The sequence below is a fragment of the Eleutherodactylus coqui genome, chromosome 2 (genome assembly GCF_035609145.1).
Source record: "Eleutherodactylus coqui strain aEleCoq1 chromosome 2, aEleCoq1.hap1, whole genome shotgun sequence".
Lineage (NCBI taxonomy): Eukaryota > Metazoa > Chordata > Amphibia > Anura > Eleutherodactylidae > Eleutherodactylus > Eleutherodactylus coqui.
Window position 1 is genome coordinate 326,371,103 of NC_089838.1, and position 25,216 is coordinate 326,396,318.

Below are 25,216 nucleotides of genomic sequence, written 5' to 3' on the forward strand. Positions count from 1 at the left end.
CAGAATGAAAGCACCATGCAGTCCTTTTGCTCCAAGAGGTCTTGGCCTTGTGATTTGCCTGCTGGACTCAGTACCGTTACCAGATGCACTAATGCCCTCCTTCCTCCTCAAGAAGTTAACTGGGCTTACACTATAGCTCAGTCCTCACGCTGGTTCCTTTCCCTGCTTCAGTACGGCTTTCTTAAGCCTTAGGGTGCCCACCCACTGGCGTTTTTTTTCACTGCGAAATTCGCAGGGTTTTTTTTTCTGCAGGGGGTCTATGGGACTTGTAATGTAAAAATCGCGATTTACCGCGATATCGCGATTTTGCGCGATCGCGATTTTAGCTTTGCATGTCCCATAGCCCAAAGACAGCTGCAGAAAAAAAAAAACGCTGCGAATTTCGCAGTAAAAAAACGCTAGTGGGTGGGCACCCTTAGGCTCCGCCTATTACATGTGGTACTCACCAGCCCACGCTCACTAGACGAGAAGCAAACTTGTGTAGAGGAATGGATGCTATTACAAGTATATATTTTAGCTGCTTTATTAAAGTAATGTGCTCATGGAACAAAGGAGGACGCGTTTCGGTTCAATAGAATCTTGTTCACCCCTGATAAAAAAAATCATTTCCTGTTCATTTATGTTCTAAAACTAATTAAAAACAAATGTTTCCATTAACCCCTTGAAAATGTAACTAGTTGTGTACTGCTTCTTTTCCTCATAGAAGAAGCATTCCACATGGATACATTGTACATTACTAACTATCGTATTCTATACTACAACATGTGTGTAAATCACTGGTCATTAATACATATGTAAGAGAACCAATTATCAATAGATTAATCCATTATACCAAAGACAGTACACGTAAGAAAAAATACATATCCATATAAATAACACTTAGGGCTCAGTCACACGGGCGCATTGGCACCCGTACATCGGTGCCGATGCGCCCGTGTGACTGAAAGAAGACGGCCGTACCTGAAGACGGACGTCTCTCTGCAGCGTTGATGAAAGAACACATGACCGGCAATGAAGCTGATCACATGTTCTTTCCTCCAGCGCTGCAGAGAGACGTCCGTCTTCAGGTACGGCCGTCTGCTACCTGCAGTAACACGGGCGCCGATGCGCCCGTGTGACTGAGCCCTTACATGTATGATAAATATCCGTAAAAATATTTGAATTATGACTCAAAAAAGAGTTATATAAAATTCCTTGCATATATACCATGTATAATTAAATATGTGTTTTCACTAAGAAAAATAATATTAAATCACTACAGAACATACACTTGTCTGAATATACGCTAAGTGAAAAATCCCTTGGAAACAAATTAAGACTCCAGCAGACGGAACACGAAGGTCTTGAATTTTTCATTAAAGGAGACTGAAGAGTAAAAGGATATAGAAGTTGTGCTGTAAGAGATAAGACAATCTCCTACCTGTTTTCCTCCAGATAACTAAGATCACACATAGAAGAACCAACAGGACTGCGGCAGAGCTGATACTAATGATCACAGGTTGGGGTAGATGAGGCGGGTCTGCTGAGCAAATCAGATTGGTTACAGATTGTATATGAGCTATGAGCGCCCATCACTATACATTAACCATACATACAATACAGGTGTAGAGGACATGGAGACTTGTATTGTGTGAACGTCTAAAATATGCTTTTTGACAACGTAATCATTAGTTTCTGCCCATCTGCTTCTTATCTGTACTGCATTATAGCGAACCCCTAGTCCGTACATAAAATCCAATACAAAATCGGTAACCAGGAATAGAATATAGGAGAACGGTGATTCAAATTTTTATGCCAGAACTTGTGTAAAAAAGTTGAAAACTTTTGCACAAATGGGTATTTCCTCAAATAGTTCCAACTATTCTTCTTTCTTTGCCATCCCTGCCAACTTTTTAAAATTGGGTGGGGCTTGCTGGGAGGTTTGGCTACCCTTGACTGGCAGATTTTTGTAGAATTTACACCAGAAGCTGTCATAAATTATATTGAAAATAAGTGCCTGGTCTAAACTGTCACATTATTATACACAAGGAAATAGGAATATCTTTCTTAGGGCGAGCACCCACTGGCGTTTTATTACCTGCGTTTTGCGTTTTTCCTGCACAGGCATAGAGATAACATGTGTTCCTGTCCACTGGCGTTTTTTTTGCGTTGCGTTGCGTTTTTTAACATAGGAACTGTCAGTTGCATATGTGTCCTTATTTTTCTCCTAATGCACCCATGAATGTCAATGGAAATTAACGGAAAAGCCGCGAAAACGCCGCGAAAACGCCGCAAAAAACGCCGCGGAAAACGCAATCGCCAGTGGGTGGGCGCCCTTAAGCAGTGTTTACACATGTTCAAAGCAAAATTAAACACTTATTGACCGCCGATATGCCTTTTTTTATAGAACATCAGAAGTCTGAAGATCGATGGGTTCCAGCTGTAAAAGCTGGGAGCAGAGAAACCTCTGATCCCAGCCGTTCATTTGTCTGGCATTAGTGTAGGGGGGGACACACAGTGGTGGGGTGGGGAGGGGGGCACTCACGAACAGCGTACAGGCACTGCAGGAGAGCAGCAGGGAGAAGGAAGGCCCACGCTGCACTGTTGAAGATTGCTCCTCCTGACAGTGCAGCAGGACGGCATGGGAACTTACAGGGACGGCTGAGCAGAAAACCCACAGTTCGCATAACACATTGGCGGCCACGGCCTAGAGCCGGTAGACAATGCTAGACAGCCACAGGGAGCCGCTGTTTGCTAGTCCTCCTGTGCCTGCTGCAGATGTCACAGCCAACCATTCCCCCTCCTCATTCTCTGGTCACTGACTGCCAGGACCTGGGAAAGGAGGCGGACAGCTGCCCAATCAGTAACAGGGGGCATCAACCCTCTGTCAATCTTGACTCCACCAGGACTTCTTGGTGGCGTCAAGATACACTAATACCCATCCCTCTTTGTGCTGCGATCAGTGTGACCATGTCATGTAAGAGACTGAAAGAGGGAGGGGACTCCCAATGCCACTCACAGACCCCTGCAATCTCATTACGGGATGCCAATGGGTTGCTATGGCACCCAGAGGCTTGAAGATGCCCTCCGGGTCTGCCATCTAAGGTGGCGTATGAGGTCAAGCCAGAGGTAGAGTCTCAAAGGCCAGTATAATACACTGCAATAGTATTGCAGTATAATATAAGAATGATTAAATGTAGTAACATTCATGTCCCCTACTAAAACAAAAAAAAGGAAAAAAAAGTGTAAAAGAATGGAAAAAATATAAAACAGACTAAAATAATCAAATGCCCACCTTTCTACCCTTTAGTTTAGTAAAAAGAAGCAAAAAAAAAATCACAACTTTTGTATCGCCACATTCATAATGACTCACTTAAAAAATAGCTCACTATTTAACTTGCATAGCAAAAGTAATATATAAACAAAAAACACGCTAAAGATGCTACTTTTGTGTATCTCGCCTCACAAAAAATAGAATGGAAAGTGATCAAAAAATTATATGAATTTCCAAATGGTACCATTAAGAAGTACAACTTGCCCTGTAAAAAAAAAACCTCACTCAGCACCATTGACAGAGAGAAAAAATTGTAAAGGATCTTTGAGTTGGCGACAGAAAAAAAATATATAGCAGTGTAAAAAGTAGCAAAACATAAAAAAACTGATTGATGTAATCGCACCGATCTGCAGAATTGTTACACATATTACTTATACCATGAGGTAAAGGCCGTAAGAAAGATACAATAAAAAATGTGGCAGAATTGCAGATTTTGTTGATCTTGCATCTAGAAACAATGGAATAAAAAGTGACCGAAATATTATATGCTAACCAAAAATGGGATAAATGAAGACTAGAGCTCATTCTCCAAAACAGAAGCCTCATAGAGCTCCATCAGAAGAAAAAAGTAAATAAATATATGTTTTTAGTGTACAAAAATAGCAAAACTGTATAAACTTGGTCTCGCCAGAATCGTGCTGACGCAGAAAAGCATGTCATCACTGTATGTAAGCAGTTAATTCCCCTTAAAAAAAAAGGACTTCAAGTAAAAGGAAACCAATGTGGCTCAACAAGACGGTAAGAGAGGCAATAAACGAAAAAAAGAAAGCGTTCAAACTGCTAAAGCAAGAAGGCAGCGAAGAAGCGCTAAAATCGTACAGGGAAAAAAACAAAATATTCAAAGATAAGATCAGAATTGCCAAGGAGGAGGCAGAAGGACTGATCGCCAAAGAGAGCAAAAACAACCGAAAACAAATTTTCAACTATATTAACAGCAAAAGTGTTTGCAGGGAGAGCACTGGCCCTTTAACAAATAATGCAGGAGAAATCATTGAAGATGATGGAGGGAAGGAAAACCTATTAAATTGTTTCTTTTCAAGCGTATTCACAAACGAAAAAGAAATGTCACACGAGATGCAGGGGAATAAAATGAACCCCGCACAAAATATGTCATACCTAACGCAGGAGGAGGTGCAGAACCGGTTAAAGAAGATTTAAAAATCGCTAAATCGCCAGGCCCAAATGGAATACACCCAAGGGTACTAAGGGAACTAAGTGATGAGTTAGCTAGGCCGCTATATCTAATATTTGTGGATACTATCAAGATTGGGGTTGTACCATTGGATTGGTGCATTGCCAACGTGGTTACAATTTACAAAAAGGGGACCAAAAGTGAGCCTGGTAACTACAGGCCGGTAAGTCTCACTTCAGTAATGGGAAAAATATTTGAGGGGTTTCTGAGAGACGCCATCGTAGAATACCTCAAGGAGAGCAACGGAATAACTCCTCACCAGCATGGATTCATGAAGGGTCTATCTGGTCAGACAAATCTGATTAGCTTCTACAATGAAGTAAGTTCTAGGCTGGACCTGGGAGAATCTATTGATCTTGTATATCTGGACTTCTCTAAAGCATTTGGCACCGTGCCGCATAATAGGCTGATATACAAAATGAGACAGCTTGTATTGGGTGAAACTGTGTGTAATTGGGTTAAGAATTGGCTCAATGATAGAAAGCAGAGGGTGGTAATAAATGGTTCGTACTCTGATTGGGCCACCATTGCTAGTGGGGGGCCACAGGGTTCAGTATTGGGCCCCATTCTGTTCAATATATTTGTAAAGGACCTGATAGAGGGGCTGCACAGTAAAATATCAATATTTGCAGATGACACAAAATTATACAATATAATCTATGCAACAGAGTACAATGCACGGCTACAAACAGACCTGGATAAGCTCGGGGCTTGGGCAGAAAAATGGCAAATGAAGTTCAATGTTGATAAATGTAAGGTTATGCACATGGGCAGGAGAAACGGATGTCACCAATATACACTAAATGGGGTACTGCTAGGGAAAAGTAAGATGGGAAAAGACCTGGGGGTACTAGTGAATTGTAGACTAAACTGGAGCAATCAATGCCAGTCAGCTGCTGCAAAAGCTAATAAAGTCTTGGGGTGTATTAAAAGAGGTATAGGGGTGAAGGACGAGAACATTATCCTCCCACTATACAAGGCACTTGCCAGGCCTCACATGGAATACTGCGTACAGTTCTGGACACCGGTGCTCAGGAAAGATGTTACAGTACTGGAGGGGGTTCAAAGAAGGGCGACTAAACTAATACATGGAATGACGGGACTGGAATACCCAGAGAGGCACCAAAACTGGGATTATTTACACTGGAAAAAAGACGGCTAAGAGGTGATCAAATAACCATGTATAAGTACATGAGGGGACAATACAAGGATCTCTCCCAAGATCTGTTTATATCCAGGACTGCGATGGTAATGAGAGGGCATCCTCTACATCTAGAAGAAAGCAGGTTTCATCACCAACACAGAAAAGGGTTCTTTACTGTAAGAGCAGTTAGACTGTGGAACTCTATGCCGGAGGAAGTGGTGATGACAAAATCCATAGAGGAGTTTAAAAGGGGACTTGATGTATTTCTGGAGCGGAAGGATATTACAGGATATAAATCTGAGGTTAACTGTTAATCTGGGTATACAGGCAGGTAGGAACTATTAGGGGTTGATCCAGGGAACAGTCTGATTGCCATTAGGGAGTCGGGAAGGAATTTTCCCCCCAAAAGGGCTAATTGGCTCCTGCCTCTTGGGGTTTTTTGCCTTCCTCTGGATCAACAGCACAGGAGGATAAACAGGCTGGACTAGATGGACATTGTCTTCATTCAGCCTTACATGCTATGTTACTTTATTTTTTCCTGCATGTTGATAACCCCCTCCCTCGAGACACTCACAAAAAAAATTATGCTATACATTATACGTATTCTAAAATGATGTCATTAAAAATATAGCTACTCCCCCCAAAAACATGTTGATGGAAAAATTTAAGAGTTACAGCTCTAGGAATGTTGCTAATGAAAAGAACAACAGGAAAACTCGTTGGTCATTAAGGCCTTAAATTGGACCAATGCTTAGGGGGTTAAAGTTCTAGAAGTCATACAAAGGTGTTGCACTGCTATTTTACCTGTCACAATTAGTCGTGTTCCTTTTCCATACTGAATTCGTTTTTCATATCTGAAACGTCCGGCACACAGCCTGAGCATCACAAAGCAGTAATAGGTGGAGTCGTTTGACTTCTGCAGCCCCCGTATGTGGAGATCCGCTGCTCCTGTTACTTCCGTTCTTCCTCTATAACTGGGATGTACCATTTCTCTGTAGGGGTGGTAGACATAAGGACCAGTTGTGTTGCCGAGTCTCCAGTAAATATTAACCCCCAGGACATCACTCTCCTTATATCCGCTGTATGAGCAGGTTAGTATCACAGATTCTCCTCTCCGACCTGTGATCGTATATGGCTGTGTAACACTGAATGGTGAGGAGGAGGACGGGGGACCTAGAGGAAAGCAAAAAATGAAAATATTTCAATTTTAAAAGGGTTGCCGCTCCATTAATTACAATAGACTGGTGGAAATAGCTGAAATGAATGATGCCACATTAACCAAATTTATAAACTGAATGGGAGGACTGAAATACCCAGAGAGGCATCAAAATTGGGATTATTTACCCTGGAGAAAAGACGGCTAAGGGGCGACCAAATAACTATGTATAAACTAGATGGACATTGTCTTCTTTTGGCCCAACATACTATGTTATGAGTGTTATGGCTGGCAGCCCACTTCTACACTAAGGGTGCCTGTCCACGGGCGTTGCAGTATCCTGCAGCGGATCTCGGCCACAGGAGCCGCCACCCGGGAGCAAGAGCCAGCAAACAGATCTCCGTGGTGAGCCTATGTGACAGATAGGCTGACTGCGAAGAATTGCAGCGTGCTGCGATTTGCCGCCTGCTAGCAGAGAATCGCTATGATTCTCCGCTCGTGGACAGGGGGGGGGGGGGGGGGCTGCGCTTTCCATAGCAATACTATGGAAAACGTGCATTATGTCACCCGCGGCCGGATTATCGCCGCAGGGAATGGAATCCAAAAGCACCCGATATATATATATATATATATATATATATATATATTCCTGCTGAAAGCCAGGGGAAAAGGCTGCGGAAACAACTACAGGAGTTGCAAGCCTAAGACCCGGCATGCACCAGATTATGTCGGTGGCTAGTCTGACAGGGGAGGATGCTCCCTAGACACCCAAGTAAGGAATAGCAACAGAAACTTTACAGGTTGAAACCCACATGGATGTGTTATGTTCTCGTATGCTGATGCCAGTAATCCTATCCTGTACATGCAATAAAGCTGGCACATGCCAGAGTATTAAAGAATCTAGTTGTCCAGCAGCTCTGAGTGGAGTGCCAACCATTCTAAAGGAGAAGATGGTGATCTAGTGAGTGATTAACCACCAGGCTGCCAATATATATATATATATATATATATATATATATATATATATATATATATATATATATATATATATATATATATATATATATATATATATATATATATATATATATATATATATATATATATATACACACACACACACACACAGTAAGTACGCGAATACTTGTGTACACTAAAACAAGAGCAAATAACCATAAAGGAACATATCCATAAAAAATTCTTTATATATTAAGAGGGGCACATAATGTTACATGGACACATTATACCTGTAGTCTATACCCACCAGCTCAGAGATAGAGAAGAGATCCTGCTCCCCTATATGTGCAGTGTATGGAGACATCATAGCAGCAGTCTACACCCACCAGCTCAGAGATAGAAAAGAGATCCTGCTCTCCTATGTGTGCAGTGTATGGAGACATCATAGCAGCAGTCTACACCCATCAGCTCAGAGATAGAGAAGAGATCCTGCTCTCCTGTGTGTGCAGTGTATGGAGACATCATAGCAGCAGTCTGCACCCACCAGATCAGAGATAGAGAAGAGATCCTGCTCTCCTATGTGTGCAGTGTATGGAGACATCATAGCAGCAGTCTACACCCACCAGCTCAGAGATAGAGAAGAGATCCTGCTCTCCTATGTGTGCAGTGTATGGAGACATCATAGCAGCAGTCTACACCCACCAGCTCAGAGATAGAGAAGAGAGCCTGCTCTCATGTGTGCGCAGTGTATGGAGACATCATAGCAGCAGTCTACACCCACCAGCTCAGAGATAGAGAAGAGATCCTGCTCTCCTATGTGTGCAGTGTATGGAGACATCATAGCAGCAGTCTACACCCACCAGCTCAGAGATAGAGAAGAGATCCTGCTCTCCTATATGTGCAGTGTATGGAGACATCATAGCAGCAGTCTACACCCATCAGCTCAGAGATAGAGAAGAGATCCTGCTCTCCTATATGTGCAGTGTATGGAGACATCATAGCAGCAGTCTACACCCACCAGCTCAGAGATAGAAAAGAGATCCTGCTCTCCTATGTGTGCAGTGTATGGAGACATCATAGCAGCAGTCTACACCCACCAGCTCAGAGATAGAGAAGAGAGCCTGCTCTCATGTGTGCGCAGTGTATGGAGACATCATAGCAGCAGTCTACACCCACCAGCTCAGAGATAGAGAAGAGATCCTGCTCTCCTATGTGTGCAGTGTATGGAGACATCATAGCAGCAGTCTACACCCACCAGCTCAGAGATAGAGAAGAGATCCTGCTCTCCTATGTGTGCAGTGTATGGAGACATCATAGCAGCAGTCTACACCCACCAGCTCAGAGATAGAAAAGAGATCCTGCTCTCCTATGTGTGCAGTGTATGGAGACATCATAGCAGCAGTCTACACCCACCAGCTCAGAGATAGAGAAGAGATCCTGCTCTCCTATGTGTGCAGTGTATGGAGACATCATAGCAGCAGTCTACACCCACCAGCTCAGAGATAGAGAAGAGAGCCTGCTCTCATGTGTGCGCAGTGTATGGAGACATCATAGCAGCAGTCTACACCCACCAGCTCAGAGATAGAGAAGAGATCCTGCTCTCCTATGTGTGCAGTGTATGGAGACATCATAGCAGCAGTCTACACCCACCAGCTCAGAGATAGAGAAGAGATCCTGCTCTCCTATGTGTGCAGTGTATGGAGACATCATAGCAGCAGTCTACACCCACCAGCTCAGAGATAGAGAAGAGATCCTGCTCTCCTATGTGTGCAGTGTATGGAGACATCATAGCAGCAGTCTACACCCACCAGCTCAGAGATAGAGAAGAGATCCTGCTCTCCTATGTGTGCAGTGTATGGAGACATCATAGCAGCAGTCTACACCCACCAGCTCAGAGATAGAGAAGAGATCCTGCTCCCCTATGTGTGCAGTGTATGGGGACATCATAGCAGCAGTCTACACCCACCAGCTCAGAGATAGAAAAGAGAGCCTGCTCTCCTATGTGTACAGTGTATGGAGACATCATAGCAGCAGTCTACATTGCTAAAGTCATGTGCTCATAGGAGAAGGAGTGCTGAGTTGGGAGATGCAATTTATATAACTACTTTCCTCCGGTTTCTCACTATGCGCCTGCAAATCTACTGCTTATCACATGCCGGGGACTGTTTGGTCATCTTCAATATTTGTACATAGTCAGACTGTACTTGTACAGTCTTGGGTGGCATTGGATTTACTTGACAGTCTGACATCACCCATTAAGAGTGATCGGTGGGGACCACATGCTTTCACACAGCCGAGAAAATTGTGCGAGATTTTTGCATTACGAGACCCACAAATCTTGCACAGATATGAACCCTGTTCTTTTTAGTGGGGTCAAATACGTGAGTGATTTTTTTTCCCCCCTGCATCGCAGTGTAAGAAAAAATTGTGACATGTGCTATCTTTGGGCAACACCTCGCTTATTGTTTTCAATGGAGCTGGCAAAAACATTGCATCGCGTGCGAGGTGCATGCAAGTGCAATGTGATGTGAGGTTTCCCAAATGAAAACAATGGGAAACACTTGCCGATCCTTATCCATGTGAAATTAGACTTCCATATAGTGCCTGGAGCTGGATATAAGAAGAGCCCTTCTGTGTGAGTGGAGGCAAGTAGGAAAAAGAGCCATGCAGCGAGTCCTGCTGACTTTAGCCCATGACAGGCACTAGTAAATCTTTTTCTAGTTTTATACTTATGGAACGTATCTAAATCTTATTATACCTATGATGTATGTTTGTATATTTGTTTCATGTTCCTTTTCTTCTGCTTAGTTCTCCTCGTTCTTCATGTGATTGAAGCGCTCATTGAAAAAGTAATCCCTTCACTTCCCCTTTTACAACAGTAAATATGCCTTTACCTGGGACGGTCAGCTCTGTGCCATACCGGCTTTGCATTATTTGTCTATTACTGATGTCCACCCAGCAACAATAACGGAGTGATTCATTAACCTTCTGTACGCTGTGTATACGGAGAGAGACGTCTTCAGGGAAGTTCACCAGTGAGAATCCATTGTACGTGTGTGCTGAGGTCCAGGTGTATCTCTTGTCATTAAGGATACATAAGTCACTATTTACTCTGTACCAGGTCACTTGTAGCGCCTCCCCCAGGATCTCCAGCGTATAATGACAGGGGATGATCATCTCTTCTCCCGGGACAGCGATCAATTCCTCCACCTGAGTCACCGATCTTCCATCTATAAGCAGAAGACATGGGAAGCATGGGATATTTGTAGTATATATATGTTACACTTTGACAACACTGAAAAATGTCATTATAACTGCTTTAAGATTCAGGCAACCAGCACCCGTAGACGCACGATTCTGTCTTATGATGAAACAAAACTCCCATAAATATCACATGCCGCAATACTTTTCCCATACTGCGGAAAAAAAAAAAAAAGTTGCTCATGTATATCACCCTATTCAAAAGAATGGGGTTCATATTTGTGTGTCTCGCATGGCACAAATCTTGTGCGATTTTTCTCTGCCTTGTTATAGTGACCTAACTGTGATGGCTCAAAAAGCTGATTAATGCTTTATTTATTTGTGATGGTGCGGCTACAAGGCAGATTTTCTGTTTTTCTTTCAGCCACCCTTCCCAAAAATGAAACAAAAAGGTTTCCCAAAAGTATACCCCAAACGGTGGCATTAAAAAATATGACTCATCCAAAAAAATAATAAAAAAACAAGCGCTCGCATGGCTATTTTGACAAGTTGATAAGCTTAAAAATGGAATGTGTTGGTTAGAAAAAGTGCTGTGTGATTAACCCCTTAAGGACACAGCGATTATGAACATCTTTATCTTTCTGTTGAGGGAGCTGTATGAGGGTTTATCTTTTGGCGAGATGATCTGTAGTATTGGTTGGTACTATTTTGAGGTACATCCAACTTTTCTGATCACTTTTTTAAGGCAGGTTAAACAAAATTAAGCACTTCTGAAATTATTTTCAGGTGTTTGAATGGCATTCACCTTACAGAGTAAGAAATTATCAAAATTTATAGTTTAATTTGTTATACATGTGGAGATATCAAATATGTTTTGGGCTTTTATTTCCAACTTTAGCTGTGAAAATTGAGGTTTTTGCAACAAAAAAGGATTTTTTTTAATGTCATCACTTTCTTTAAACTTTTTTAGTCGTGCTATGACCGTGTGATCCTTTAATTGCTTATATAATGCACTGCAATACTTCTCTATTACATTATATTATACCTGTCAGGGAGAACTTATGTTTTACAAATTAGTTTTTGTTTTAAATTTTAATTTTGCTCTTTAATAAGGAAAATGTTATAGATGTGTATTATGTCAATGGGGAGGGTGCAGCTGTGCTGGGAAAGAAGATGGCTAGAAGGTTGGAGGAGTGTTTAAACTAGGGACTGGGGGGGGAGGGCAAAATGAGTAATAGACAGTGACCTGGGACCAAGTATTGGTAATGGGGTCAAGCGGGGGGTGGGGTTAGTGCCGATAGAACTGATAGAACAGCTAATAGGACCATAAGTAGCACAACAAATATAAAGAATACCAACAACCAGATAAATTGTATGACAACGAATGCAAGAAATCTCATCAGTAAAGTGGGTGAGCTAGAAGCGAGAATGTCTGAAGGATATTACGACATAGTAAGAATAATGGAAACATGGCTCGATGATAAGTGCAATTTGGTGGTGAATTTACAGGGCTATAATCTCTTCAGAAGAGACCAGAAAGGGGGAGGGGTGTATCTGTATGTTACATCCCACTTAATGCCGAGACTACGGGAGGATATAGGGGCAGGAGATGAACACGAGGAATCTCTGTGAGTAGAAATACACAGAAGGAAAAATAACAAATTCTGATAGGGCTTTTCTATAGGCCACCGAAAATAACAGAGGAAACTGAAAACGTATTAATAATGCAAATAGAAGAGGTGTCAAACCACAATGAAGTAATTATTATGGGGGACTTTAATTTTCCGGATATAATATGGGAAGACGAAACCTGCGAATCTCACAAGGGTGATAAGTAGAGATGAGCGAACCTACTCGACCACGACCCTTTTTCGCCCGAGCACCGCAATTTTCGAGTACTTCCATACTCGGGCGAAAAGATTCGGGGGGCGCCGTGGGTGAGTGGGGGGTTGCAGCGGGGAGTGGGGGGGGGGGAGGGAGAGAGAGAGGGCTCCCCCCTGTTCCCCGCTGCTACCCCCCGCTCCGCCGCGCCTCCCCCCGCCCCCCGGCGCCCCCCGAATCTTTTCACCCGAGTACTGAAGTACTCGAAAATCGCGGTGCTCGATCGAGTAATTACTCGAAACGAGTAGGTTCGCTCATCTCTAGTGATAAGTTCTTCAGAACAATTAAAGACAACTACCTTACCCAACCTGTACGGGAGCCAACTAGAGGGAGGGCCGTCCTGGACTTATTATTTACTGACAAACCGGACAGTATCATGGGGGTGGAGGTAGAGGGACACTTGGAAAATAGTGACCAAAATATAATTCATTTCCAGTTGTCATTCAACAAGAAGCCTCATCAGGGAGCGCCAAAAAGAAACTTTAGTAAAGCAAAATTTGATCAGCCCAGAATTACTAATGACAACATTAATTGGGACAATGTCCTCAAAAATAATAGTACAGGTGACAAATGGGAGAAGTTTACAAACATCCCAACCACCTCATTTGAGCTTTTCCTCTGGCATTTCAGCCACACTTATTTGTAGTCTTTAGCCAACACTTCCTGGTCAGGTGGTTCAAAAATCACACCTCCAGGAAGCACTGGCTCTGATTGGTTCTCGAGCAAATCGTGGAAATATTCAGCATGCATCGATTTGTTTTCTCACAGCGTAGCAGCCTACAAAACATCGCTAATGTGAAGGAACCCATTGGACAGCATGAGCTTTACATATACGTTGTTTGTATCGCTGTTGCATCATGAGAAAATCGTGTGATTTTTTTTGCCCATGTTAAAGCCTAAAAGTCAGGTTTTATTTAAATTTGTCAAAAGTGTGATTATTGTCCCCAAACTATTGCAACAAATTGGTTGCACCGTATGAAGGTTCAACATTACATGAAGTGGTTGAAGTATATAAATCTATGATAACTCTAATATCTGTATTTATCCTTATAGTCCTGAACTCTATAAACTCTCATCTCTTCTCATCACTGATGGATTATTTACCTACATGTCACCATAAATCTACAGGATTGTAGGAAATATCTTACCTGGAAAAACGAGAGAAGTCCCATAAACGTCATACCAGGTGAACGGTGCAGAGCCAGCTGTAAATCTAATTACTCTACAGCAGAACGTGGTTCCATCTGCAGCCTTCAGTCCTCGGATTGTGATAGACGCCGTCCGGTTATCAGGATGATGAACTGCAGAGATCCGGTCTTTATACTCATCAGTAATATTCCCAGAATGGTCTGTGATGTTTTTCTTGATATTATTGCAGAATATTCCATCACGCTCCCCCCAAGTTACTGTAACCCGTGACCTCCCTTTCCAGTACTCAGGATAGGTGTAAGAACACGGGATGGTGACTGATTCTCCCTCCTTCACATAGAGGGTCTTTGGTTGGTGAATGCAGTAATCTGACGCCCAACATGTCCCTGTAATGACCACAGAGAGAAAGGAGAGGAAGATGAAATGATAAATCAGTAATAACTATTAATACTGGGTAGTTTCAGAATAATGACATCCTCATCTGTTGGTAGGAGACTCCTCAGACATGAATGTTGTGCTGAACTGTGTACTAGGTCAACAAGCTGGTATATAATATGGTATCATTGTAAGGCTGGGTTCACACAGTGCGGATTTGCTGCGGTTTTGCTGCGGATTGCAGTTGCATATCCGCACTGCGGCAAAACCGCTGCGTTTGCAGTGTAATGCAGCACAAATGAGATTTGCCAAAAAGCTGTTCTCACAGTGTGGATTTTTTCCGCACAGCCGCAGTGTGGAAATGCAACTGCGGCGCGGTTTTCAAAGATGCAGCATGTCCATTCTACTGTCTTTTCCGCAGCGCTTTTTTGTCCATAGACCTCTATGGACGCAGCAAAATCCGTACCAAAATATGCGTCAAAAAGTAAGAAAGCGCTGCGGAAAAAAACGCTTGCAGATTTTTCCGCGGGAAAAGCCGCAGGAAAATCCGCAAGCCCAACTTAATCTTTGAAGTGGTTTTGCCACAGAAGCAGTTCTTCTGCTGCAAAACCGCAACGGAAAAACCGTGGCAAAACCGCGGCAAATCTGCCCTGTGTGAACCCTGCCCAAGAGTCGGCATTTTTTGGGTGACAGATGAACAACAAACAGCAATTCTGGCATTGTTTTTTTCTTCTTCTTTTTCCTCTGCTCACTCTGTGGTATAAATAATATATCAGCTTTATTCTTTAACTCAATACGATTTGCATTATTTTTTCCTATTTATAGTATATATGTATATATCCTCACAATATAGCTGTATGGATTCCCCCCTCTCCACAGTAGGTTCTCTGCCTGCCCCCCACCATGCCAGCACTTACCATCACCCATTAGGCCCCTCTCCTCCTCAAATCTCAGGTCTTGTATCCCCGTAAGTCTACATGGATCTCCACTGCTATCAGACAGGCTCAGTTGTGGAGCCGCTAGGATGATAGACCAGGTGCGGGTAAGTGCGATCTTCAGGCGTGGTGGGGTGCTATTATGGCGCCCCTTGCCCTCTGAGAGGGTGTTGCACTCTGTGCAGCCATACAGGTCACATACCCCTAAGGCCAGCCATGTGTCAGCACATGTGGTTATATCAGTGACGTCTGCTGGGTCTGTGGTAATTGTCAGCCCTGTATGGGAACCAGTGTTGGGGTGAGCGGCGCTGTGCGCAGACCCAGGAAAAGGCTTTAGTTTGGTCCTGATTAGTATTGCGAGGGCAAAACTGTCTTTGTGGGCCGGTGAGACAGCTTCAGTGCAAACTGGTTGCCCTGCAGGCCTGAGATGTGGCCTGATGACACAGTCCTAAACTAGACTGGACTAGTGGAGTGGACTGTGGGAGAGGTCCTATAGAAGGAGCCCTGGAGAGAGTCAGGGTGCTGGTGGGGCAAGTGCCCTACCGCTGGAGTGAGTGTGTAAAGGACCCGGGGTACGGTCAGAAATGTCTACTGAACATAAACATGTGAGATATAAGCCTTGAGATGCAAGAAACGGTGACCAGGAGATGGAAGCAAGGCTTGTGGGAGAATGAGAGATTGAACCCTGGGAAAAGTGGTGCTGTTGAAAACTTATTGGGAGAACATATGAGGTAAGTCTCCGTATGGTTTCTGTGTAGTATAAGCAGCAGGCTCAGCACTCACCCCCCCCCCCCCCACACATTAATTTTTGGGATGCACGTCTGTGTTCTACATAGATAAAGGGCCAGCCCTTGTCACGGGAGATTGTGGGTGACACAAGTATCAAAATATGAGGTGGACTCTAGACTGAGGGTGGTTTCACACCTGCGTTAGGCCGCCTGCAGACCGTCCGGGTCGGATCCGGCTGTGAGAATTCTCACCGTGGGACCCGACCTGAGCGCCTGCAGAGAGCAGCGCGTACTCACCCGCGCCCCGCAGCTCCGGATCTTTCATGTACCAGCTGCCGGGCAGCTAGTGCATGCGCAGACTGGAGTCGGCGGCGGGTGAGTGATGTTTCTGTGCGGGGATCTGTGAGCCGCGCACAGAAATAGAGCATGCCGCGGTTTGTTTGCCGCGCGAGATGTCGCGCGGCCAAACCGCGGCTGTCTGCATAGGATTGAGTTTGTTAAAGCAATCCTATGCAGGCTTCCAGCGGCGGAAATCCCGCTGCGGAATTTCCGCCCGTCTGCAGGCGGCCTTAAAGCTTAGTTCTGGGCTACCATCTCACTGCTCAGTTTTTGGAGGATGTAAAACTGGAATGAACTGAAGTTTTTCCCCCCATTGATTTCAGTGGGTTTTCAATTAAACTGAAGGCTTTCAATCTGCTTTCTGTTCAGTTTTGCTTCAGGTTTTTTTATGGAAACCCTGAACAGAGCCCTTACGTAGGTATGAAACCACCCTTACAAAAACAAAAAATTTTATTACAACTTTTGTTTTTAAACATTCTCAGTTTATTTGATTTTTTTAGAATAACTACACAGATCAATTGAATTGATAAAGGAGAAAGAAAGGAAAACTACAGCCTCCATCTGCCTGGTGCCCCCTTTAGCACCAGGCAGATCACACATAGCTAACACCAGCCAAGCCCAACACTCAGAGCTGTATACTTCTGTGTTTTCACTATAAATATATCTGATATTCCAGCAGTTTTCTCCTGATCTATTATTGAGGCTTTTTGTGTTATTTGCATCAGTGTTATTAAAGGACAATTAAGTGTATGAAACAAATCTTATAGCAAGAGATGGAGCTAACATACACTGAATGTCACTAGATACCACATACTGTAAGGGTGAACTAGAGATGAGCGAACGTACTCGTCCGAGCTTGATGCTCGTTCGAGTATTAGGGTGTTCGAGATGCTCGTTACTCGAGGTCGAGCACCACGCGATGTTCGAGTTACTTTCACTTTCATCTCTGAGACGTTAGCGCGCTTTTCTGGCCAATAGAAAGACAGGGAAGGCATTACAACTTCCACCTGTGATGTTCCAGCCCTATACCACCCCCCTGCAGTGAGTGGCTGGGGAGATCAGGTGTCACCCGAGTATATAAATCGGCCCCTCCCGCGGCTCGCCACACATGCATTCTGACAGAGCTCAGGGAAAGTGCTGCTGCTGCTATAGGGACAGTGTTAGGTGTAATATTAGGCTTCAAGAACCCCAACGGTCCTTCTTAGGGCCACATCTAACCGTGTACAGTTCTGTTGAGGCTGCTTTTAGCAGTGTTGCACATTTTTTTTTTTTTTGTATATCGGCCGTGCAGAGCATTGCATCCTCAGTCTGCAGTCATTGTACATAGTATAGGGCCAGTACTGGTGAGGCAGGGACAGTGGGAAAGGTGAAATAAATATACTGTCTATATAGGCAGTGGGTTTTTTCAAACAAATTTGGGAAAAAAACTACATTTGGGCTGCCTGTGACCGTCTTCAGTGTACTGCGTGTCTGCTGGGGGTAGTAGTCCTAATTAATACGCAGCTAAGTGTTACAGCAGGCTTGCGCAAAAAAAGTGTTTCCTGGCTCTGCGTTGCCGTTACATCACCGCCGTCATCCCGTCCACATTGAAACAGTATACATATATACCCTGCCTACAGTATCTGTCTACTGTCTCAGCTCTGCCTTTCAAAAAATAGAAGCAAAATACTTAAGGCCTACTAGTGGCGTTTGGCTACTTGACTGCTTCTGCGCTGTGAATTCCAGTAGCTCAGTCATACGCACCTACGTCTCACTACAGGCGTGCGCAAAAGTGTTTCTGGGCTCTGCGTTGCCCGTTACATCACCGCCGTCATCCCGTCCACATTGAAACAGTATACATATATACGCTGCCTACAGTATCTGTCTGCTGTCTCAGCTCTGCCTTTCAAAAAATAGAAGCTAAATACTTAAGGCCTACTAGTGGCGTTTGGCCACTTGACTGCTTCTGTGCTGTGAATTCCACTAGCTCAGTCATACGCACCTACGTCTCACTACAGGCGTGCGCAAAATTCTTTCCTGGCTCTGCTGTGCGTTCCGTAAGCGAAGTCAGCCTCCAACCACAGGCCAATAAGCGGCACATTTAATTACAGCGTTCTGTTTCTGCACTACTGGTAATACACCATGCTGAGGGGTAGGGGTAGGCCTAGAGGACGTGGACACGGGCGAGGACGCGGAGGCCCAAGTCAGGGTGTGGGCACAGGCCGAGCTCCTGATCCAGGTGTATCGCAGCCAACTGCTGTGGGATTAGGAGAGAGGCAAGTTTCTGGTGTCTCCAGATTCATCTCACAATTAATGGGTCCACGCGGCAGACCTTTATTAGAAAATGAGCAGTGTGAGCAGGTTCTGTCGTGGATGGCAGAAAGTGCATCCAGCAATCTATCGACCACCCAGACTTCTACGCCGTCCACTGCTGCAACTCTGAATCCTCTGGCTGCTGCTCCTCCTTCCTCCCAGCCTCCTCACTCCATTACAATGACACATTCTGAGGAGCAGGCAGACTCCCAGGAACTGTTCTCGGGCCCCTGCCCAGAATGGGCAGCAATGGTTCCTCTCCCACCGGAGGAGTTTGTCGTGACCGGTGCCCAACCTTTGGAAAGTTCCCGGGGTCCGGGGGATGAGGCTGGGGACTTCCGGCAACTGTCTCAAGAGCTTTCAGTGGGTGAGGAGGACGATGACGATGAGACACAGTTGTCTATCACTCAGGTAGTAGTAATTGGAGTAAGTCCGAAGGAGGAGCCCACAGAGGATTCGGAGGAAGAGCAGCTGGACGATGAGGTGACTGACCCCACCTGGTTTGCTAAGCCTACTGAGGACAGGTCTTCAGAGGGGGAGGCAAGTGCAGCAGCAGGGCAGGTTGGAAGAAGCAGTGCGGTGGCCAGGGGTAGAGGCAGGGCCAGACCGAATAATCCACCAACTGTTTCCCAAAAGCGCCCCCTTGCGCCATGCCACCCTGCAGAGGCCGAGGTGCTCAAAGGTGTGGCAGTTTTTCACTGAGAGTGCAGCCGACCAACGAACTGTGGTGTGCAAGGTTTGTCGCGCCAAGATCAGCTGTGGAGCCACCACCACCAGCCTCACCACCACCAGCATGCGCAGACATATGATGGCCAAGCACCCCATAAGGTGGGACAAAGGCCATTCACCCGCACGCTCAAGCGTTAAACGTGCACATAGCCAAATTGATCAGCCTGGAGATGCTGCCGTATAGGCTTGTGGAAACGGAGGCTTTCAAACACATGATGGTGGCGGCGGCCCCGCGCTACTTGGTTCCCAGTCGCCACTATTTTTCCCGATGTGCCGTCCCAACCCTGCACGACCACATCTCCCGCAACATTGTACGCGCCCTCACCAACGCGGTTACTGCCAAGGTCCACTTAACAACGGACACGTGGACAAGCACAGGCGGACAGGGCCACTATATCTCCCTGAAGGCACATTGGGTGAATTTAGTGGAGGCTGGGACCGAGTCAGAGCTTGGGACCGCTCACGTCCTACCCACCCCCAGAATTGCGGGCCCCAGCTCGGTGCTGGTATCTGCGGTGGTGTATGCTTCCTCCACTAAACCACCCTCCTCCTCCTCCTCCTCCTATGCAACCTCTGTCTCGCAATCAAGATGTGTCAGCAGCAGCACGTCGCCAGCAGTCGGTGTCACGCGGCGTGGCAGCACAGCGTGGGGCAAGCGTCAGCAGGCCGTACTGAAACTACTTAGCTTAGGAGAGAAGAGGCACATGGGCCACGAACTGCTGCAGGGTCTGACAGAGCAGACCGACCGCTGGCTTTCGCCGCTGAGCCTCCAACCGGTCATGGTCGTGTGTGACAACGGCCGTAACCTGGTGGCGTCACTGCAGCTCGGCAGCCTCACGCACGTGCCATGCCTGGCCCACGTCTTTAATTTGGTGGTTCAACAGTTTCTGAAAAGCTACCCACGCTTGTCAGACCTGCTCGTAAAGGTGCGCCGGCTCTGCGCACATTTCCGCAAGTCCAAGACGGACGCTGCCACCCTGCGCACCCTGCAACATCGGTTTAATCTGCCAGTGCACCAACTGCTGTGCGACGTGCCCACACGGTGGAACTCTACGCTCCACATGTTGGCCAGGCTCTATGAGCAGCGTGGAGCTATAGTGGAATACCAACTCCAACATGGGCGGCGTAGTGGGAGTCAGCCTCCTCAATTCTTTACAGAAGAGTGGGCCTGGTTGGCAGACATCTGCCAGGTCCTTGGAAACTTTGAGGAGTCTACCCAGATGGTGAGCGGCGATGCTGCAATCATTAGCGTCACCATTCCTCTGCTATGCCTCTTGATAAGTTCCCTGCAAAGCATTAAGGCAGACGCTTTGCGCTCGGAAACGGAGGCAGAGAAGACAGTATGCCGCTGGATAGTCAGAGCACCCTCCTGTCTATATCTCAGCGTGTTGAGGAGGAGGAGGAGGAGCATGAGAAGGATGAGGAGGAGGGGGAAGAGACAGCTTGGCCCACTGCTGAGAGTACCCATGCTGCTTGCCTGTCATCCTTTCAGCGTGTATGGCCTGAGGAGGAGGAGGAGGATCCTGAAAGTGATCTTCCTAGTGAGGACAGCCATGTGTTGCGTACAGGTACCCTATCACCATAAAAAACGTGGACCTTTTAGCTTCATCAATCTGTGTATTATATTCATCCTCCTCCTCCTGCTCCTCCTCCTGAAACCTCACGTAATCACGCTGAACGGGCAGTTTTTCTTAGGCCCACAAGGCTCAGTCATATTACTTTTGTAAACAATGTTTATACGTTTCAATTCTCATTAAGGGCGCCCACCCACTGGCGATTTTTTTTCCCTGCGAAATTCGCAGCATTTTTTTCTCTGCAGGGGTCTATGGGACTTGTAATGTTAAAATCGCGATCGCGCAAAATCGCGATTTCGCGGTAAATTGCGATTTTGCGCGATCGCGATTTTAACATTACAAGTCCCATAGACCACTGCAGAGAAAAAAATGCTGCGAATTTCGCAGGGAAAAAAATCGCCAGTGGGTGGGCGCCCTAAAGCGTTGAAACTTGCACCTGAACCAATTTTTATTTTAACTGGGCTGCCTCCAGGCCTAGTTACAAATTAAGCCACATTAACCAAAGCGATAAATGGGTTTCACCTGCCCTCTTGGTTGGGCATGGGCAATTTTTCTGAGGTACATTAGTACTGTTGGTACACCAATTTTTTTGGGCCCTCGCATACAGTGTAATCCTAGTAATTTTTAGCCCACCTGCATTAAACATGACATTACCTCAGCTGTGATGGGCACTGCAATGGGATATATTTATGTACCGCTGGTGGGTTCCAGGGAGCCACCCATGCTGTGGGTCCACAGGGAGTTGTAACTGCATGTGTCCACTTCTAAAGAACCCCAGTCTGACTGGGGCATGCAGTGTGGGCCGAAGCCCAACTGCATTAAACCTGACGTTAGCTTTGCTGTCCAGGGCACTGCAATGGGATATATTTATGTACCGCCGGTGGCTTCCTGGGACCCACCCATGCTGTCGGTCCACACGGACTTGTAACTGCATGTGTCCTCTTCTAAAGAACCCCAGTCTGACTGGGGCATGCAGTGTGGGCCGAAGCCCATCTGCATTAAACCTGACGTTAGCTTTGCTGTCAAGGGCACTACAATGGGATATGTTTATGTACCGCCGGTGGCTTCCTGGGACCCACCCATGCTGTCGGTCCACACGGAATTCCCATTGCGGAGTTGTACCTGCCTGTGACTATTTATAAAAAACCCCGGTCTGACTGGGGCATGCAGACACCTTGACAGAATGAATAGTGTGTGGCACATAGGTTCCCCATTGCTATGACCACGTGTGCAGCTCCTGATGGTGGTGGCACAGGATTATATTTCTCATTGCTTCTGTACAGCATTGTGGGCTATCGCCCCGCCCCTTTTAAAGAGGGTCGTTGCCTAGCCGTGCCAACCCTCTGCAGTGTGTGCCTGCGGTTCCTCCTCATGGCAGACGCACTTATAAATAGACATGAGGGTGGTGTGGCATGAGGCCAGCTGAAGGCTGCGCAGGGACACTTTGGTGTGCGCTGTGGACACTGGGTCGTGCGGGGGGGGGGGGGGGGGCAGCATGTAACCCAGGAGAAGTGGCAGCGGAGTGTCATGCAGGCAGTGATTGTGCTTTGTTGGAGGTAGTGTGGTGCTTAGCTAAGGTATGCCTTGCTAATGAGGGTTTTTCAGAAGTAAAAATTGTTGGGAGGGGGGGCCCACTCTTGCCGCTATTGTGGCTTAATAGTGGGACCTGGGAACTTGAGATGCAGCCCAACATGTAGCCCCTCGCCTGCCCTATCCGTTGCTGTGTCGTTTTCATCACTTTCTTGAATTGCCCAGATTTTCACAAATGAAAACCTTAGCAAGCATCGGCGATATACAAAAACGCTCGAGTCGCCCATTGACTTCAATGGGGTTCGTTACTCGAAACGAACCCTCGAGCATCGCGAAAATTTCGTCTTGAGTAATGAGCACCCGAGCATTTTGGTGCTCGCTCATCTCTAGGGTGAACCTTTATTTATATAGCACATGCATATTAAGCAGCACCTTACATTGCTCGATACTGGGCTTTGTCCCCATTACGGCCCACAATCAATATTCATCTTTTTGTATATAGGAAACCAAACCAAACACAGAGAGAACATGCAAATTAAATACAGATGTTATCCTTGGTGGGATTTAAATGGAGGACCCCCATGCTGCAAAGCAACAGAGTTAACCACTGAGCCACCATGCAGTATACTGTATGAAATATAGCAGTCATCTTGTGGCAGGGGCTATTCTGAAATAGAGATAATACATTATGCAGACCCGTCTTCTCATCTCCCACATCCCCATCTGTGTCTGCTGCTCTGGGATGTAAAATGTTATGTTCCCGGCTGCTTCTCTTACCTTGGAAGCAACAGAAGATCAGGAGGGAAAGTCTCATCGTAGATGGTGGAGGACGGTCTGGAGAATGTACGAATGTTCATCAGAAATCCACAGGAAGCTTGTTCTGTTTATTACTAAATATATGTTTACTTATATGAAGAAAGAGGAAGAGACTAAAATAGGAAGTCAGATGTAAAGACTGAGGAGGTTTCTTTAGAATTAGGAGTAATGAAGGGGGGAAAAAATAATATCCGCTGAAAGAAAAGTTAGAAAGTAATTGGCAATGTTTTCAACATGTTAAAAGTTGGATCACACTGGGGAACACAATTTTTGGTGACTGAGATATTAGAATCTGTTGGGGATATTTTAGGGTTATGGATTCTCAAAGTGACAATAGTTTTGCTCCATCAAGTCTGCTAATCAAGATATGACATATATCCATATAAATTTAGACATGTATGCATATTGTATTGTACATGTAATGAATGCCAGTCTCTGCTGAAGGTATGTAGATAAATGCCAAGGAGCCTAGACATGAACAGCAAAACAGATGTTTCTTCACTGAGATATGTTGCTGGAAGCTCCAACAGTAGTCCGCTATCACATGTGTATCCTATCATCTATGGCAATGTTCTTCCATGGTCCTAATTTCCTTGTGAAATCACTCACCCTGAACATCCCTTACATCACCAAGACAAAGTGGAAATTGAGCCAAATGACTGTGTACGTAATGCAATTTGATGCTCAAGTTACACCAATTGTCCAAAAAGACGCATCCACTAACTCTGATTAATCCCATTGATGCCTTTTTATATTTCAAAGAGCTGGCATGGAGCAGTGTCCAGGTCAACTGGATCAGGATCATATTGCAGCTATTGTAGAATCTGAGGAGGGGGGGGGGGGGGAGCAGGGGCCTACCTGCAGCCTTAGCGTCAGAGTTTTCCTAGGGAAACCTTATGTTCATGTCATCATCCAAGCTCCGGCTTGTCAGGATTGGCCTCTCAGACATGGCTTTGTCTTCTGCTGTCATTAAATAGCTTTTTTTCTGGTTTCCAAACTCAGTCTAAGCACTGTGGGAATAAAAGGGGCTCACATCCATCATCCAATCAAACAATTTATTAACTTGATGCTGAGCTTGCTAGGGGAACAATCAATGGACCTCAGTAGCACATTCCCGATTCTGTTGTACTGGGCCTTTGACTCGATATTTTAACGCTAATAACAGAAATGAAGCATGTCATGTAAAGTTCCTATACAAACAATAACATCAACAGAACATCAGCAAAATCATAAGTATCACGATTACTTGCAGTAAACTAATGCTGGCGTGAAAATAAAGTTATCAGAAGAACAATAGATAATGACATCAGCGATGTCTAAAAACTAGAGATGTTAGAACGCTATGGATGGTAATTTCTGAACCAGTGGCACAAAAATACCCAGAATAAGGTCTAAAATTCCAGCCATTGTGAAAAATATTTTGTTTTACCACTGTGGCAATGTCTCTCAAGGGGTGGGGTCGGTAACGACACTCTGGACTCCAAAAGTGCATAAAAACTTACTTCAGCCTTTATTTAAAGTGTGCTCCAGGCAACAAAGAAAAACAACACAAAAGTCCATACAGAAAACAGATGCAATGCTGCACCACGCAGGGTGCTCAGATGGATTCCTCCTCAGGCTGTTAGACACTGACTCCCTGGAGTTGCAGTCTTTGATGCTCCAGTAACGGAGTCAGTGCCTACAGCTGAGCTTCCTTAGAACTAGGGTGAAGTTGTGGACTGTACCGCCACCCTGTCCAGACTAAACGCCTGGGAGGGAGATATACTCCATCCACAACCTCGCCCTTCAACTGCCTACATATCCCCCCCCCCCCTCTTCTCCAGACCGGAGGGCTGGGTCTTCTTGGTGATCAGACAATGTACCCTAGACAGAGCATCAGCATTACCTTGTGACTTGCCGGGTCTA

The 25,216-nt window shown here is 45.4% G+C and overlaps 1 protein-coding gene and 1 long non-coding RNA gene across 2 annotated transcripts in view; both read right to left on the reverse strand.

Annotated features, from left to right (window-relative positions):
* The window catches only part of LOC136613171 (uncharacterized), a 32,997-nt gene extending 17,702 nt beyond the window's left edge, over positions 1–15,295 (reverse strand). The window contains exons 1-5 of the mRNA XM_066594014.1: positions 15,286–15,295; positions 13,993–14,379; positions 10,657–10,992; positions 6,454–6,822; positions 1,421–1,519 (exon numbers count right to left, since the gene is read on the reverse strand). Coding sequence (XP_066450111.1) covers positions 1,421–1,519; positions 6,454–6,822; positions 10,657–10,992; positions 13,993–14,379; positions 15,286–15,295 — 1,201 coding nt within the window. The remainder of the gene's footprint in view (positions 1–1,420; positions 1,520–6,453; positions 6,823–10,656; positions 10,993–13,992; positions 14,380–15,285) is intronic.
* LOC136610887 (uncharacterized) overlaps positions 1–25,216 on the reverse strand; it is a 96,693-nt gene that overhangs the window by 59,177 nt on the left and 12,300 nt on the right. The window contains exons 2-3 of the long non-coding RNA XR_010790190.1: positions 24,170–24,321; positions 23,273–23,385 (exon numbers count right to left, since the gene is read on the reverse strand). This is a non-coding gene — a long non-coding RNA (uncharacterized lncRNA). The remainder of the gene's footprint in view (positions 1–23,272; positions 23,386–24,169; positions 24,322–25,216) is intronic.